Source organism: Sorex araneus, chromosome 4, assembly GCF_027595985.1.
Source record: "Sorex araneus isolate mSorAra2 chromosome 4, mSorAra2.pri, whole genome shotgun sequence".
Lineage (NCBI taxonomy): Eukaryota > Metazoa > Chordata > Mammalia > Eulipotyphla > Soricidae > Sorex > Sorex araneus.
The window spans coordinates 46,127,499-46,141,735 of record NC_073305.1 but is presented as its reverse complement, the minus strand read 5'-3'; the positions used below and the strand labels follow the sequence as shown (position 1 = coordinate 46,141,735).

The following is a 14,237-nucleotide window of genomic DNA, read 5'->3' as shown; positions in this document are numbered from 1 at the left end:
GACCTCGAGGAAAGGAGCAGGGCCTTCCACAGTAGAGCTAGTAGACGGCTGAGAGGCTAGGTCGCGGGCCCCAGTCCTGGCCCTGTTACTGGGAAGGGACCAAGGGTATCTCTCACGAGAGGCGATGATACTGTGGAAACGGAATACGGGAGCAGATCTTTAGGGAGGAGCGAGGCCTCTGAGGAACTGCGGGGATTTGTCCGCCCAGGTTGTGAGTTGACTGGTCGGGGGGTGGGTCCTCGCCTCTGAGGGGAGGGGCCTGAGGTAAATACGGACCAATGGCTGTTGAAGATGAGAGTCGGGCCCTGAGGTGAATGTGGGCCAATGGATCTTTAAAGACGAGAGGTGGGGTTTGAGGTGAATGTGGACCAATGGATCTATGTAGGCGAGGGGCGGGCCTGAGGTGAATGCGGACCAATGGATCGTTGAAGATGAGGGGCGGGGCCTGAGGTTACGGACCAATGGATCTTTGAAGACGGGGGACGAGGCGGGGCCGAGCCCGATCTAAGTCCTTCGAAGTTTCTCTTCAATGAAACTGCGCTGATGAGGGGCCAGAGTAAGGGCGGAGTAGCGGTCTAATCCTGGGGCAGCCACAATCTCTCGCAGTTTCAGGGCTGAAGGTCCGAGGGCCTCTGGCTGCTTTACGAGACGTTCGCTAGACCGTGCAAGACCTGAGGGGTTCTCAGTTAGACGGGGAGCAAAGGGCCGAGGGCGGACCATGCAGAGGTCAGAGGTGCAGAACAGAGAAGGGCGGGTGCCGAGTTCTCAGGGTGTCGCCTAGGCTATCAGCCACCAGTCCTGTCCCAAAACTTATCTCTCCTCGCAAGAGCTCACCCGCCCTGCTCAGGGGCGCCTTGCTGGGGATCTGGAGCAGTTGGACCTCAGCCTGTCTCCTGTGGCTTCACTCTGTCCAAACTTAGGTATACAAAGTTGGCGGAAGCAGTTTCCACTCAGAATTCTCAGAATCAGAGAATTTCCCTTGAGGAAAAGAATCTTTCCTTGGTACAGTGGGATCGCGTGGGCAGAGGAGGAAGGAGAGGCTGGGTAGCAGCTAGCCAGCGGAAATGTCCTTTCCTCCATATGCTCCAGCCTAGCTGGTTTTCCACTCCTCAGGCAAGTGCTCACTTTGCCTTTGACTGAGACCCTTCCTGTCTAGCCTGCAGTGTTCTCAACCTTAGTAGACTAGTGAAATAAAAACTGTCCCCCACCCCCAACTCCGTATTTGAAGCCACTTGCTCTGTCAACATCCAGTGTGTACAGTCAGAGCTCGGAGCAGAAAGAGTGGCCCCAACCACCAATTGGGTCGGAAAGGTTGGAAACTAGGGTGTTCATCATGGGAAACCCGGGAACACAGTGTCTATCCTTCAAGGCCTGTGCAGAAGACTGGCTATCGACTCCAAATGTTGCTCTCTGGAAGCTGGACATTGGAGGGTCTAAGTACCTGGAATGAATCTGTAAAAGGGACCAGGGAGACTGGAGAGGGCCGAATGCTTGCTCTGCATGCTGGAGGCTTGGGTTCCATCTACCTCACCACATCCCTGGATCCAGGAAGGAGGAGGACAGCAGGAAGTGATCCCCAGCACCAACCCAAAGTATCCAGGTATGATCCCAGAGCAAAACAGAATAATAGAAGGCAAGAAAAGAGGGTGTGCTGCATCTTCTGGCTACTTTAGGGGCTATTCCAGGGGTTACTCAGGGGATACTCCAGGTTGTGTGCGTGGGAGTGCTCAGAGAACCATGAACTAGGCATCAAACCCAGGCCTTCTGCATGTGAAGCATGCTCTCCACTCTGCTGAACCATCTCTTCAGTTCATTACTATTCTACTATGGAGTGGCGGCAGGACTCAGCCCTGTAGTATTGGCCTGGTTGGTCTGACAGTTTGGTGCCCTGGCTCAGTGCTCCTCAGGGGTCACCAGGACGACACCAAGAAGTGTTTAGAAATATATGGGGTGCTGGGGATTTAACTTAAGCCTTTCTCATGCTTGGCATGTACTCTGCTATTTAGACTATTGCCCTAGACCCCCAGCTTCAGGCTTAAAATAATTCTGTTAGGAGAGAGAGAGAGTATAGGGGGTAAGGTGCTTGCCTAGCATGCAGCCAAAGTTGGTTAGAGCCCCTGGGACCATATGTGGTTCCATAAGCCCCACCAGGGGTTGCTTCTGAGCACAGAGGCAGGAATATCCTGTAAAGACTGTTAAATATGCCACCCCCTCAAAAAAATTTAGAAAAAATAAGAAGAGGCCTTGCATGTCTTGCAAGTGGACTGAATCTAGATTAAATCCCTGACACTGAACAACAACAAAAGATCAGGGATGTTGTTCAGCAGAATAGTACTTGCCTTGCATGCTAGAACCATACACTAAAATAAAAGTATAAATTAAATTTTAAAATGAGAGAAAGAACAGGAAGAAATACTCCATGGGGCCAGAGAGATAATACAGCAGGTAGGGTGCTTGCCTTGCATCCAACCAACCTGTGTTCCATCCCTGGCATCCCATATGATCCCCTGAGCACCGCCAGAAGTGATTCCTGAGTGCAGAACCAGGAGTAACCACTGAGCATCACCTGGTGTGGCTCAAAAAGCAAAATAAATAAGTGCTTCAAAATAGTAATTATAGGGAAAAGTCATAGGTGAATCTGCATTTTATAATTTTCCTAGCAACTCTGGGTAACTTTGGTAAGAAACTTCTCCAATCCTTTTGGGGGAGGACTTGGGTTCACAGTTCCCAAGTTTGGGTAAAGACGGCTGGTGTAGGACTAGTTGGCAGCACTAGGGGGCAGCAACGGCTCATCTGCTAACATGAAACCGGGGCAAGATGTGCTCATGGGTGGTGGCTGAGGGCACATTCCTCTCAGCGAACAAGCTGCTGCTCCCTCCAGATCCAAACTCAGGAACTGTCTGGGTGTGGGATACCTCCTCTGTGGGGGTCCTATGATCTTTGCACAGCTTGGGGTGGGCCTAGTCCTGGCCTTGCTAGCCCTTAGGCAACCCTTTGACTCTTTTCCCTTTTCCCTTACTTTTCCCTGAGTAAGTCGGAGATTTACTCATTTGCCTACACTCTCATTTCAGAAACAATCCCAGAGACAGCCTGTAGGTTGTTTATATCAAGTCCTTTTATTCTGATACCACAGAATTACCTTGTCACGATACAGGGGGAGGGACACGGAAGTACCACGAGTTCTCACAGAGCACAAGAGGACGGCACACAATTCACAAGGTCATGTGGAGGACTCGGGTCATTGCACTTACAACTGTAAACTTGTTTGTTTGACTTTGTACAGCACTCTTCCCCCCTCAAATAAAGGAGAGAAGGAGAGAAAGGGAGAGAGGGAAGGAGGGAGGGAAGAAAGGGCTGAGGGGAAAGCAAAAACAAGACGTGGAAGCTAGCAGGGAAAAGGCGTTGGGTGCCACCACTCTCCAAGGCCTTGTGCTTGGAGAGAAGGAGCTGATTTGATCCCAGAGGCTGAATGAGGCAGACACGCACACACATACACACTCACACGCTTGTTCACATGCACACACACAATATCTCAAGACTTCCATGGCGCTCCAGTGCCGCCCCGCAAGGCTGCAGGGATGTTGGTATCCAGAGAGACAGAGTTGACAACTCTGAGGCATTCTAGTTGATCAGGCCTGTCCCTCTGACCCTGTCGGAGTCCACAATAACGAGTATTTACAGAGTGGGGGCAGGGCAAGAGGGCAGGGAAGGGGGCCCACAGGCTGGGACCACACTGCCATGGCAAAGGATCTGCCTGAAAAGCTCCCCCCAGGCTCCAGAAGACAAGCTGTCTGCAGCCACGGCTGCCCTCCTCACAGGCCCTGAGACCGCTCTCTGCTCCAGGACTAAAAGGATGGTGGGGCAGCATCACTGTGAAGTGTGTGCACTGGGTCCTAAAGTGGACAGAGGAGGCGGTGCCCTTGCTGACACTGTGGATGGAGAAGGCCTGGACCACATCCCAGAGACCCTTGCCTATTGGAGATGTGCTTGATGCTCTTTGCTGTCCAAGGCACCGAATACCACTCCCTAGCCTCTGGCTATAGTGACCTAGAGCGATGGCTGCTCCAGCCACTTTCACAAGGAATAAATGCGTCTCGTGGACACGCTAGAGGGTGGGGAGTGGCAGATGTCAGAAATTTCAAAGTCGGATTGGCTAGAAAGGCAATCTTCTGAAAAGCTGTCGTATGGTAGAGGCTACCACCCCTATCACCTTGTCCATTTCCTGCCCCTGGCCCCACCCTGGCCTTTGGTGGGAAGGACAGCTTGGTGCCCCTATGTCCAGCCCCTAAGTCCACCCCACACAGACCTGGCCCTGGCTGGCCAGAGGTGCTGCAGAGTGGTCTCCCTCAGCCCTTGCTCTGCTGGCCTTAGTCAGTCCAGACCTGATCTGTGAGATGAGGCAGCTGTCCCGGGGGATGGATGAGGCTCACACCTAGAGTCTCAGCCCCACCGAATGAACAGCCTGTCCCCTAGCTGCCAGCAGTGGGCCAGGATCCTTCACTGAAGTGGAGTATAGACCTTAGAGGAAAGCATGAGAAATGTGGACCCCTGAGAAATGCATGGAGCAAGCCAGAGCACTCTGGAGGAAGGCTAGGCCTCAAGGGGTTGGGCAGAGACTGCCGCTCGCACTCCTGGCTCACCGTGGAGAAGTGATGAGTACTGGGGAACTTGGGAGTCAGAGATAGGGATGAGCAGAGTGTTTCGGCCCTGGACACAGATGTGGTGAGGGCCACAATAGAACCTTCTGGAATTTCTGCTATGGAGAAGCTTCCTAAGAGACTACTGAAAACCTCTGTGGACACCCACTCAGGTCCAGATAACATAATCAGCTGTCCTCACTACAGCTGCCAGAGGTCCAGCTCTTCTGAAATGTGTTGTGACCCCAGCTCAGCCTAGATCTCTTGACCACAGGCCTTTGAGTGTCCCTGTCACAAGGGAGAGGCACAGAGAGGAGCAGTCAGGAGCTGGAGTTCCTTGGACAGAGTTAAGCCCTGGCCTGGCTTTTGTCTCTCTGGCCACAAATGCAGCCCAGCTGTGTCCTGCTGAGAAAGGGTGGCCAGAGACCTCTGGCTCTGGCTTGGGTAAGAGGAGGTGCCACTTACATCTAGAGATCCCATCACAACCTTCAGAACATTCACACTCATGCATCCTGTGCGGGCTCCCACCTGCGTGCCACTTGCCACGGTTGGTCAGAGAAAGCTGCAGAGCATGGGGGGCTTTGCACTAACCTGCCCTGCCACCCCACACGCTCCACTCGGGCGCAAAGCCCAGCAGGTCCTCACTAGCTCGTGCGGAAGTCAGCTAGAAGCACTCCCGAAGGAGATATTCTGAGGCAAAAAGAACTCCAAGCAAGAGAGAGGGTCAAGCATTTAAAATGGATGAAGTCGTGCAAAGAGGCTGCGAGCTGTGCATGCTCCACTGCGGGACAGGCGGTGGCTCGCCTGGCAGCAGCGAGTCCTGCCACAGGTCAAACATGCCACAGACTGAGAATTTCACACACACGGTGGGAGCGGGGATGGGGTTTGATATGCGCATATCTATCTGGTTTCTTAATTGCAGGTTTGCAATTAACTCCTTATACATAACATGGAATTTATTAAATATTAACAGTTGTCTTTGAGGGTTTATATTTCATTGCATAGAACATTAGAGATGAGACTTGTGGCTATGCCCAAGATGAAGGGAGGCCCCCAAAGGAAGGGTGTGAGGGAGGCAGGCTGCCCAGTCCACCAAGTGGATGGACAGTGCCAAACTCCCCACCACAGGACTCTGGGCCCTTCCTTCGGCTGGCAGAAGCCCTGGCCTCTCTGCTCTGAGCATGCTCACTGATGATGGCTTAAGAAGGACTGGAATTGCACAGTAAACAGAGGCGGGCTGAGGGGCCTCCCTAGACCTCGCCCTGGAGTTGTGCTCTTGGTGGCCTGCTGCCCACTATTGCTTCTAAGTCAACATTCTCCCTGTGCTGAGCAGGGGCAGAGCAGAGAGGAAACCAAACCATCCGTCACAAGGTGGTGGTGGTGGAGGGGAGAGGCAGGGAGGGAGCAAAGAGAGAGAAAGGGAGGAGGAGAAACAAAAGAAAAAAATGTTTATGAGGTATACATGTAAATCAAACCGAAATGATTAAGGCTGCTCTTGAAATCAAAAGAAATCCCCAGGTATACAAATGAGGAGCCGGCTGGTGGAGACGATGGCGGTGCCGCTGGGACGCTCACGATGGCTGGGGGATGGCTTTGAGGTGGCGGCAGGTGAATCAGCACGCTGCCACCATGGGCTGGGAGGAGTCTCAGCCGGTGCCCACGCTGCTTTTTCGGTCCTATGGCCTCTGATTTCAGCGATGAGACAGTGGTAGGTCCTAATGTTTGTAAAGTTCTCCCAACCCCACACTAGCCACATGGAGTTCTGCTCCCAGGTCACCCAGAAGAGCTGGGTGAAGGGGGCAGGGCCTTGTGGCCACTGAGGGATCCGGGCCAGCTGGAATGTGAAGGAAACTGAGCCTGGGGCCCCCAGCCCTCAGTCAAAGCCCCTCTCCAAGGCTGTGGAAAAACTTCTGGCATCGTGAAGGAAGGGCAGCATTCATCAGAAACAGGCGGCGTGCCCCCAAACTCTGTGTATAACGCATCGAAAGCCTGGCTGGCTGGGTGGGCGGGCGGCTGCTGTGGGAAGAGCAGCCAGACACTGCTGGGGCCTCCTCCCTCCCGGCGGCAGTAAGACCCGGAGCAGCATGGGAGCCTGGCATCTTGCCAAAGCCGGCAGGGGTCATGCCAGTGGTTGCTCTTGTCCAGCAGGGGCTTCACTCAGGCAGTTGCTGTGAGGAAACAGCCCATCCTCACCCGAGGCCTGCCTGCCTCATCCCACAGGGGGCAAATCTTTGGGCCAAACGGTTTGCCAGATAGTAGATGCTTGAAAGGAAAAAGGAAGGAAAGATGAGAAGAAAGTTTTAGTTGGAGGCTGTGAACAACAGCTTCCCAGCCCCGTGTGCCACATGCTTGGGCCTCATGGAGCCCATCATTAGGGCTGGGCAGGGCAGTGCCTGGATAGGTTTGTGCTCACAGAAAGAAGGATGTGGGTGGGATGGGGAAGAACCAGGTTGGTTAGGAAGGGACAATTTTAACATGATACAAATTGGGGTTTATTTATTTATTTTTTCTGTTTTGCTTGTAAGACACAGCGAGACAGGGTTAGTGTCAAATGCACACACATGTATCAGCTGTGCAGGAGACAAGGGGCACAGAAACGCTGGAGGCTTGTTCCTGGTGGGAGCCAAATGCCAGAACTTGGGGGACACCTTTACCCATAGCTGGTGCACAGAGTGATCCCATGTTGTCTGGCAAGACCCAGAACAAGCCACACTCTTGGTTTCTCTTCCCAGTGAAGAAGTCTGGGCTCCAGATCCAAGGTGGGAGTGCGTGTGCTGGCCCTCCCCTGTGCCCCACTTCCGGCTGCATATCTGTTCTGGGGCCAACTCCAAGGCACCGTGTGGCACAGCGGGAGGGTGAGTGGGAGCCTGCTGTGGAGGGCTGAGGACAGGATGGATGCTGGGGAGCTTCCTGTGGCTACTGGGAGCAGAACACATTCTGTGTTCTTGGCCACCCAAGCCCACTCAGCTGGATTCTAACCCCCCACCCCTCAGACTTCACCCCTGACCACCTCCCCCTCCACAGGGCTCTGGCTGCGCTGACCTTTTGCCTGTCCCACATTCCACCCACCTCATACCGCCATCAGAGTCTCTGTGGGTGCTGGTCCCCACCTACCCAGGGCATGCCCTGCAGCAGCTGCTTCTGTTCCCTTTCCCCTTCCCACCATGGTCTCTCGTGCAGACCCACATGCCAGCTCCTGGACCCTTCACCTAGGAAAGGCCCAGGGCACCTGTGTGACCTGCTTGCTGGGGGCTGGGCCCTGCAACACACAGGACTGCCCAGTCCAAGAAGTGGCAAGTGAGTGGTAGTTCTCTGTGCAGAGTAGCTCCAGTAGCTGGCACCTACCCCCGAACAGGGCAGGGCTGGGGTCTGGGCTGGTGTCTGGAAGGAGCGTCTCACCCTGCCAAGGCCACTGTGGCAGGCAGGGAGAGGTGCTCCCACTCATGGGCCTGGGTTGCTCTGGGGCTGAGACTGCTGCAGAGGTGACCCCCTTTCCTCTCTGGTGCTTTCCTGCCACCCCACAAACTCACTGTGCTTTTCTGTGTGTATACACCGCTCGGTCTAGACGGCACATCTGGGGCTGCCTTCCCAACTAGCGGGAACAACGGCAGCACCAGGCCCCCAGGGAAGAGGACTGTGCCCCTATAGGAAAGTTTGGGAACACAGAGGACCCCTTTTGTGACTCAGGCTTTGCTGGCCCGTCTCCCCAAATGACTACCTACCTGAGGACTCTAGTCACCCCAGGAACTGCGGGAAGCCCACCAGACCCTTCTGAGCTTACACTGAGAAACTGAGGGGGTCTGGTCAGCTGGACCTGGGCTTCACCCCTTCTCTGCCCACCCTGCCCTGGTCCTGACACTCACTGTTATACGCAGAGTCCAGAGCTGTGCCCAGGTCTCTGACTCCAGAGATTTTTCCACAGCAATGATATCACCTCCCTTCATGTCTTCAGGAGCCTGCGGGGCGTTCACAGAGGAGGATGGGGAGGAGCTGCAGCCCAGGGGCCCCTATGCCAGTGAGAGTCCCGTGGGGCTGGAGAAGGACCTTGCGTTCTTCACTGGGTTGGTTCAGGGCCCAGGCTGGGGTTCTGTGACGGGCTGTGCCTCTCCTTCTCTTGCTGTCCCACACCCAGAGTTTCTGCTCCCACTCAGCTCTGGCCACCTTCCCCGCAGATATCTCCCAGAGGTCCTGGCAGAACTGAGAAACCCCGGTCCCCACACCCTTTCCCAAGGGAGGCTGCTCATACTTACCCAGCAGGGCGTGGTCACCAGAATGAGGAAAATTTTTTGCCAAAAGCAGAGACGGCTGTGAGGTAGAAAAAGGAGAGGGGCATCAGCAGGTTGAGCCAGGCTTCCTCCTGGCCAGGGCGCTTGGCAGAGCTCAGCCGCTCAGCCTGAGGCACAGGGACGGCCAGAGAATCACTGAGCACAGCAGGTGGGCCTAAAGCAGGCCTGGGTCTGAGGAGCTGAGCTCTGAATTGTCCCCCACCTACCACCGCTGCCTACCTTCTGTCAGCTTGCCAGCCTGCTCTGCTGCGCCCCCTGGGAGGATCTTGGAGAACACACTCTCTCCTTCGGCACCTGGTTGGCCAGCAGGAGCCCCGGGGGGCCCTCCAGGCCTGGCTCCAGCCTTCACCCCTGGAGGATAGAAACCACCCTGAGAAACCACGCTGGGCCCGGCTGGGGAAGAGCCACAAGAGTATGGGAATCTGGGAAGCCAGGGAGGCCCGGGGCGGGGTGCGGGGGGAACAGAAGAATGATGAGGAGGAAGAGGAGAAAGGAAAGTGCCCACTGGACACTTTCTCAGGGGATAGTGAGGATGCAAGGACAGGAGAGCTCAGGTTGCGGGGAGTTGGGGGGGAGGGGGGCCCAAAGGGAACTCAGGTCCTCGGTGCTGTCCTGAAGGCACCCAGAGACCAGCTCACCTGCAGCAGGGCCTGACGGCGGCTGGGTTTGAGGGGGCCTCCCTTGCTGGGGTGCTTTGGCTGTCCCTTTAGCGCTGTCAGCCTGTTCTGCCCGTGCCTGAAACAGAACCCACAGCTCAGATGCTATCCTTTGCCCAGGCCTGGAGTCCACCCTGGAGCCATACTTACCGCTCCTGCCGGCGGGGGGCCTGTGGCCGCAGCTGGACCTGTCTGAGGCTTTCCTGCTGGCTGGCTGGCAGCAGCGGCTGGGCCCCGGGCGCTGACCTGGGCCTGCTGCTGCAGCCGGACCTGCTGGGGACCTTGGGCTGGAGGTTGCTGCTGCGGTGGCGCCTGGCGTGAGGCTGCTGAGGGTGTCTGCCGGGACATTGGAGCTTGGGACTGCTGTGGCCCCGGAGCTGCCTGCCTGCCTGGCAGCTGCTGCTGCGCTTCTGGCTTTGGCTGCGGTGCTGCAGGCCCAGAGTGGGCCTGCCGGGAGCCCTTCTTGCTTTCGGAAGGATGGTGGTACGCGGACGAAGCACGGGATGGCTGGGAATATTCAGCAGAGCTGGGGTACCCAGGCTGACCCTTTTTCTGCATAGCCGGGCCAGGACTGGGCTGAGGGTGAGGCCGGGTCTCATGGCGACCCAGGTCCCGAGAGTGTGGTTTGGCAGCACGCCGGCCCGGCTCCTCACCAGCGTGGCGACCCGAGTGCCGCCCATGGTCGCCATGATGCCGGTGTTCCTTGGCTGAGGTGTGGCGGCTTGGGCCACCCTCATCATGCGGCCACATGCCCTCCTCAGGGGGTTCATCGTAGTCATGGTAGCTGTGCCTGGCAGGGCCTCGCTTCTGGGAGGAGGAGACTGCATGGCCCCCGTGGTGCCTGAACCGGTCAGAGCGGGCATCCCGGGGCTTATCAAACCAGTCTGTCTCCTCCTGGCCCAGGTGATACGCTTCAGAGACCAAAAACAGAACACGATCAGCCCCTGGAATGGCCGCATGGGGAGGCAGCTGAAGCCATGCAAGGAGACCACAGCGGGCAGGCCGCTGCCACAAGCATCACACCAGGCTCCCAGCACCCCCTCCCACCACTGGGGCCAGGGCATTGCAGAACAGGCAAGAAGGGCAGCCTGTGGCAGGGCCCACAGGACATCTCGGAGCCCAGAGCCCCATGGCAGGCAGGCCCCCCAGGTCCCAAGCATCGCGGGAATCACCCCCAGCTGCCATTACCTTCGCTGTCGGAAACTACGCAGTGGGAGTCATCCAGGATGTAGCCTTCTTCGCGCTTATACGTGTGAGCCCGTGGCCCGTCCTTGACGTGTTCCTGGACGTCAGGCATGGAGTGGCTGGAGCAGAACTGTGGGCAAGTATCTCCCGGAGGGAGGGCACCCCCAGCAGGGCGTGGCCGCCCTAGGGGGCTGACAGGACTCTCCTCTTCGGAGGTCTGGCTCCGCATGGGGGGCCGAGCCCGGCCATGGGCCATACCCAAGGATGAGGGCTTGGAGCCCCCCTTTTGGTGTCGGTCCATGACCTCCCGTTCCCGTTCATATCCCTTAGCCCGGCCACTGAACTCGTGACTGGACAGCTTCTCCCCACTGTAAGCGGAGGAGACCCGGGAGCGGCTGCTCCCACTGTACATGCGGTCATCCTCCTCCACCGGGTCCCGGCTGGACACCCCGTAGTACCGCTGCTGCTCATACACATTCTTCTTGAGCCCATAGGTGATTTCATCCTGGAACTTCCTTCCGCGAGAGGCCAGGCTGCCGCTGGCTGCGGAGGATGGATAGGAGGCCAGGTCTGACTCCACGTCCTTGGCCTCTTCGATCGGGGAGAACTTGGAGATCTTTTGCTCTATGCCCTGCTTCCGGTGCTTGCTGCGCTTTGACGGGACGGCAGCTGGAGCCAGGCTCTTGGAGGGGTGCTTGGGCCCCACAGGGCCTGGACCATACTTATCTGCTCGTGCCCCGTGTCTGTGGTCACTGTCACTGTAGTAGTGGGTGCTGGTGGATCGGCCATTGCTGTCCACGCCCCGGTGATGGCCACTCTTCCCCCGGGGGTCATATGAGTCCTCCTCAGACTCCTCCTCCCCTCTGGTGTAGCAGCAGGGCAGCACTGGCCCCTCCAGGCCACCTGGCTCTCCAGGCTCTTTCCCTGGCCGCCCACTGCTGCTTGGCCCCAGGGGGTCCAGCCGCTGGCTGTCTGGGGCAGTGGAGGTGCTGTCCTTGGTGAGCTCACTGATGTCATCGATCATCACATAGTTCCGAGGGACATTCTGCTCCAGGCTGGTGTAGTGGGAGTCAGAGGGGTAGGTGGGGGCTGGGCCGAGGCTCACGCTGCCGTGGTCACCGGCACGGGCCATATCAGGGGCCTTGCCTTGCTCGTAGCTCACTGCTGGGCCACTGTAGCTGGTCTCAGATGGGGCTGAAGACATGGCCACAGCAGGACTGGCGATAACTTCATAGTTGGTGGGCACTTTCTGTTCCAAATCGGCTAGTGAGGTCTGCCGTGGCTTTTGGTGTGGGGCGCGGCTGTCCGCTGGGACGGGGTAATGGGTGCTTTGTGTGCTTGGCATGGGTGTTTGGGCTGTGTAATGACCAGTGGGACGGAAAGCTTGTTGACTTGGTGGGGTGGGCTCAGTTGGGTAGCTGGTGCCAGGAGGGAAGGCAGGGGCTGCTGGGTACGTGCTAGAGCCGGGGTAGGTGGGAGCCTGGTGGGCTGGGAATCCATTCTGACTCGGCCCTCCAGTGCCTGCAGGATACTGCGTGGCCGGAGGTTGGAACCGGGGCTGCTGGAAAGCAGTGGGGACAGAGGGGGTGGTAGGAGCAGCGGCAGGGGCCGCGAAGTCTGCATACTGGCCAGCGGGAGTAGCGCAGCCCTGGAGCCGCAGCTGGTTGAGTTCACTGTCTGACAGGTAGTCACGGTGCTCGCCGAGTCCCCGCAAGGGTGGGTAGTCACGGCCGGTTCGGTCTTTGGTCAGAGACTCTTTGCGCTGTGTGATCCCCAGCTCCAGGTACTTGAGCTTGGCGTCGATCTCCTTCTCCTCCTCGTCCAGCTCTGCCTGCTTCTTACGCAGCTTGGTGGACTCATGCTCCACTAGCCGCAGGTCCCGGTCCAGCTCCCGGAGCAGGCTAGCCTTGGTGGCAGGGACAGCAGTGGGCCCTGCCAGCCCACGCTGCAGCAAGCTGGCTGCATACAGCTGCTGGGAGGCCTGGCCTGCCAGGGGCAGGTGGGCCTCCTCTGGAGGGGGGCTGGGAAGTGTCCGCTTCACCTTGCGGGCCAGGCCGTTGGGTGGCAGCGCCGACACCTGAGACAGAGGGAAGGGTGGCAGCACTGAGACCCAAGGTGTCGGTGGCTTAGTAGGGCACAGGGTAGTCAAGCTCAGGCTTGGGCTGGGGCAGTGGCTGGGTGCCACAGTTGGCCCTGGATCACCAGGCAGCCTTGAGGCTGCCCTGCCCCCTTCCTGGTCTGGGAGAGAAGGCTCAGGACCACTTTGGGGGCCTGTGGACAGAGGAAGGGCTTGGCAATGCTCACTAGGGCTGATTTGGTTTGGGTGCTACCTGCGGGTAGCCAGGAGTGGATGGTTCCTAGAGGGGTCAGGAGAGCCCTTGCTGACGGCGACTCTATGGATGTTTTCCACCTCCTGCCTGTCTTCTCTAAAGTGACCTGCACTGGCCCACTCTTCCCTGCACGCCACCTTCTGAGACCTTCAGGGGGTGCTCAGCCCTAGTCCTGCCCCCCCATGTCCATCAGCCCCCTGCTGTGTGGGACCCCACCCCTGCTTCTCACTGGCCCTAACTCTGGCTCCCTGACTAGCCCCCTGGGCTTCCTGGGTCTGTGGTCTGCTTTCCTAAGGGTCCTGTGTTTACTCTGGGACCTCTCCTTTGCTCTTTCCACTATCATAAAGAAAATGCCAGGGTGCCCCCAGATTCAGAATGAAGGCTACATTTCCTTTTTGAACTCCTCATCTTTGGTCCAGCTTTTATCATTTTTTTCTTTTTTTGCTTTTTGGGTCACACCTGGCGATGCACAGGAGTTACTCCTGGCTCTGCACTCAGGAATTACTCCTGGCAGTGCTCAGGGGACCATATGGGATGCTGGGATTTGAACCCGGGTCGGCCGCGTGCAAGGCAAATGCCCTACCCACTGTGCTATCGCTCCAGCCCCTATCATTTTTGACTACATGAGATGAACGGCCATGGGATCTCTGTGCCTAGCCCAAGTTGGAACCAGAACCACCTGCCTCTCTGATGTGTCCCCACCCTGCCCAGGCTCCCAATCTCACTCCCATCTGCTCTTTCCTTCACACCCCAAGATTCTCCCCTGCCTGAGCGTATCAGTTCTACAACCCCACCAAGATCCCACCTCTTTCCTCTCTGCCTCACTTCTATAAAGCAGGCCATACACCTCAAAACACCTCTGATTCAGGCCCTGTCTCCTAAGGACCACTGTCACCTACCTGCCCACACCGGCCCACTGAGCTTCCTTAAACACCCATTGTGTACCGGCTCACCTATCCCCCAACCCTCCAGAGGTTCCAAAGACCCCAGGGAAGCCTGACACTCGAGTCTTCACATCAGGCCCTGCACTCTTTCACTTCCCTGTTGTGGCAACCCATGGCAGGCCACCGTTCCCTGGCCCAGGATGTCACTGGCAACTAAAGTCACAGACAGCGTCAGTTTATGCTCTGCAAGGCAGGCAGC

The 14,237-nt window shown here is 57.3% G+C and overlaps 1 protein-coding gene across 6 annotated transcripts in view; it reads right to left on the bottom strand.

The window, feature by feature from the left end:
- Positions 1-3,093: 3,093 nt before the first annotated feature.
- The window catches only part of BSN (bassoon presynaptic cytomatrix protein), a 98,000-nt gene continuing 86,856 nt past the window's right edge, over positions 3,094-14,237 (bottom strand). For 3 of the 6 annotated variants that reach the window (XM_055135967.1, XM_055135969.1, XM_055135968.1), the window contains exons 6-11: positions 10,768-12,841; positions 9,730-10,490; positions 9,562-9,658; positions 9,143-9,274; positions 8,888-8,942; positions 3,094-6,899 (exon numbers count right to left, since the gene is read on the bottom strand). In XM_055135967.1, the coding sequence (XP_054991942.1) occupies positions 8,902-8,942; positions 9,143-9,274; positions 9,562-9,658; positions 9,730-10,490; positions 10,768-12,841 (3,105 nt within the window). In that variant the 3' untranslated portion in view covers positions 3,094-6,899; positions 8,888-8,901. Of the gene's footprint in view, positions 6,900-6,925; positions 7,557-8,500; positions 8,594-8,887; positions 8,943-9,142; positions 9,275-9,561; positions 9,659-9,729; positions 10,491-10,767; positions 12,842-14,237 lie in introns of those variants that run through there. The other 3 variants (XR_008629799.1, XR_008629800.1, XR_008629801.1) reach the window with 3 other exon arrangements.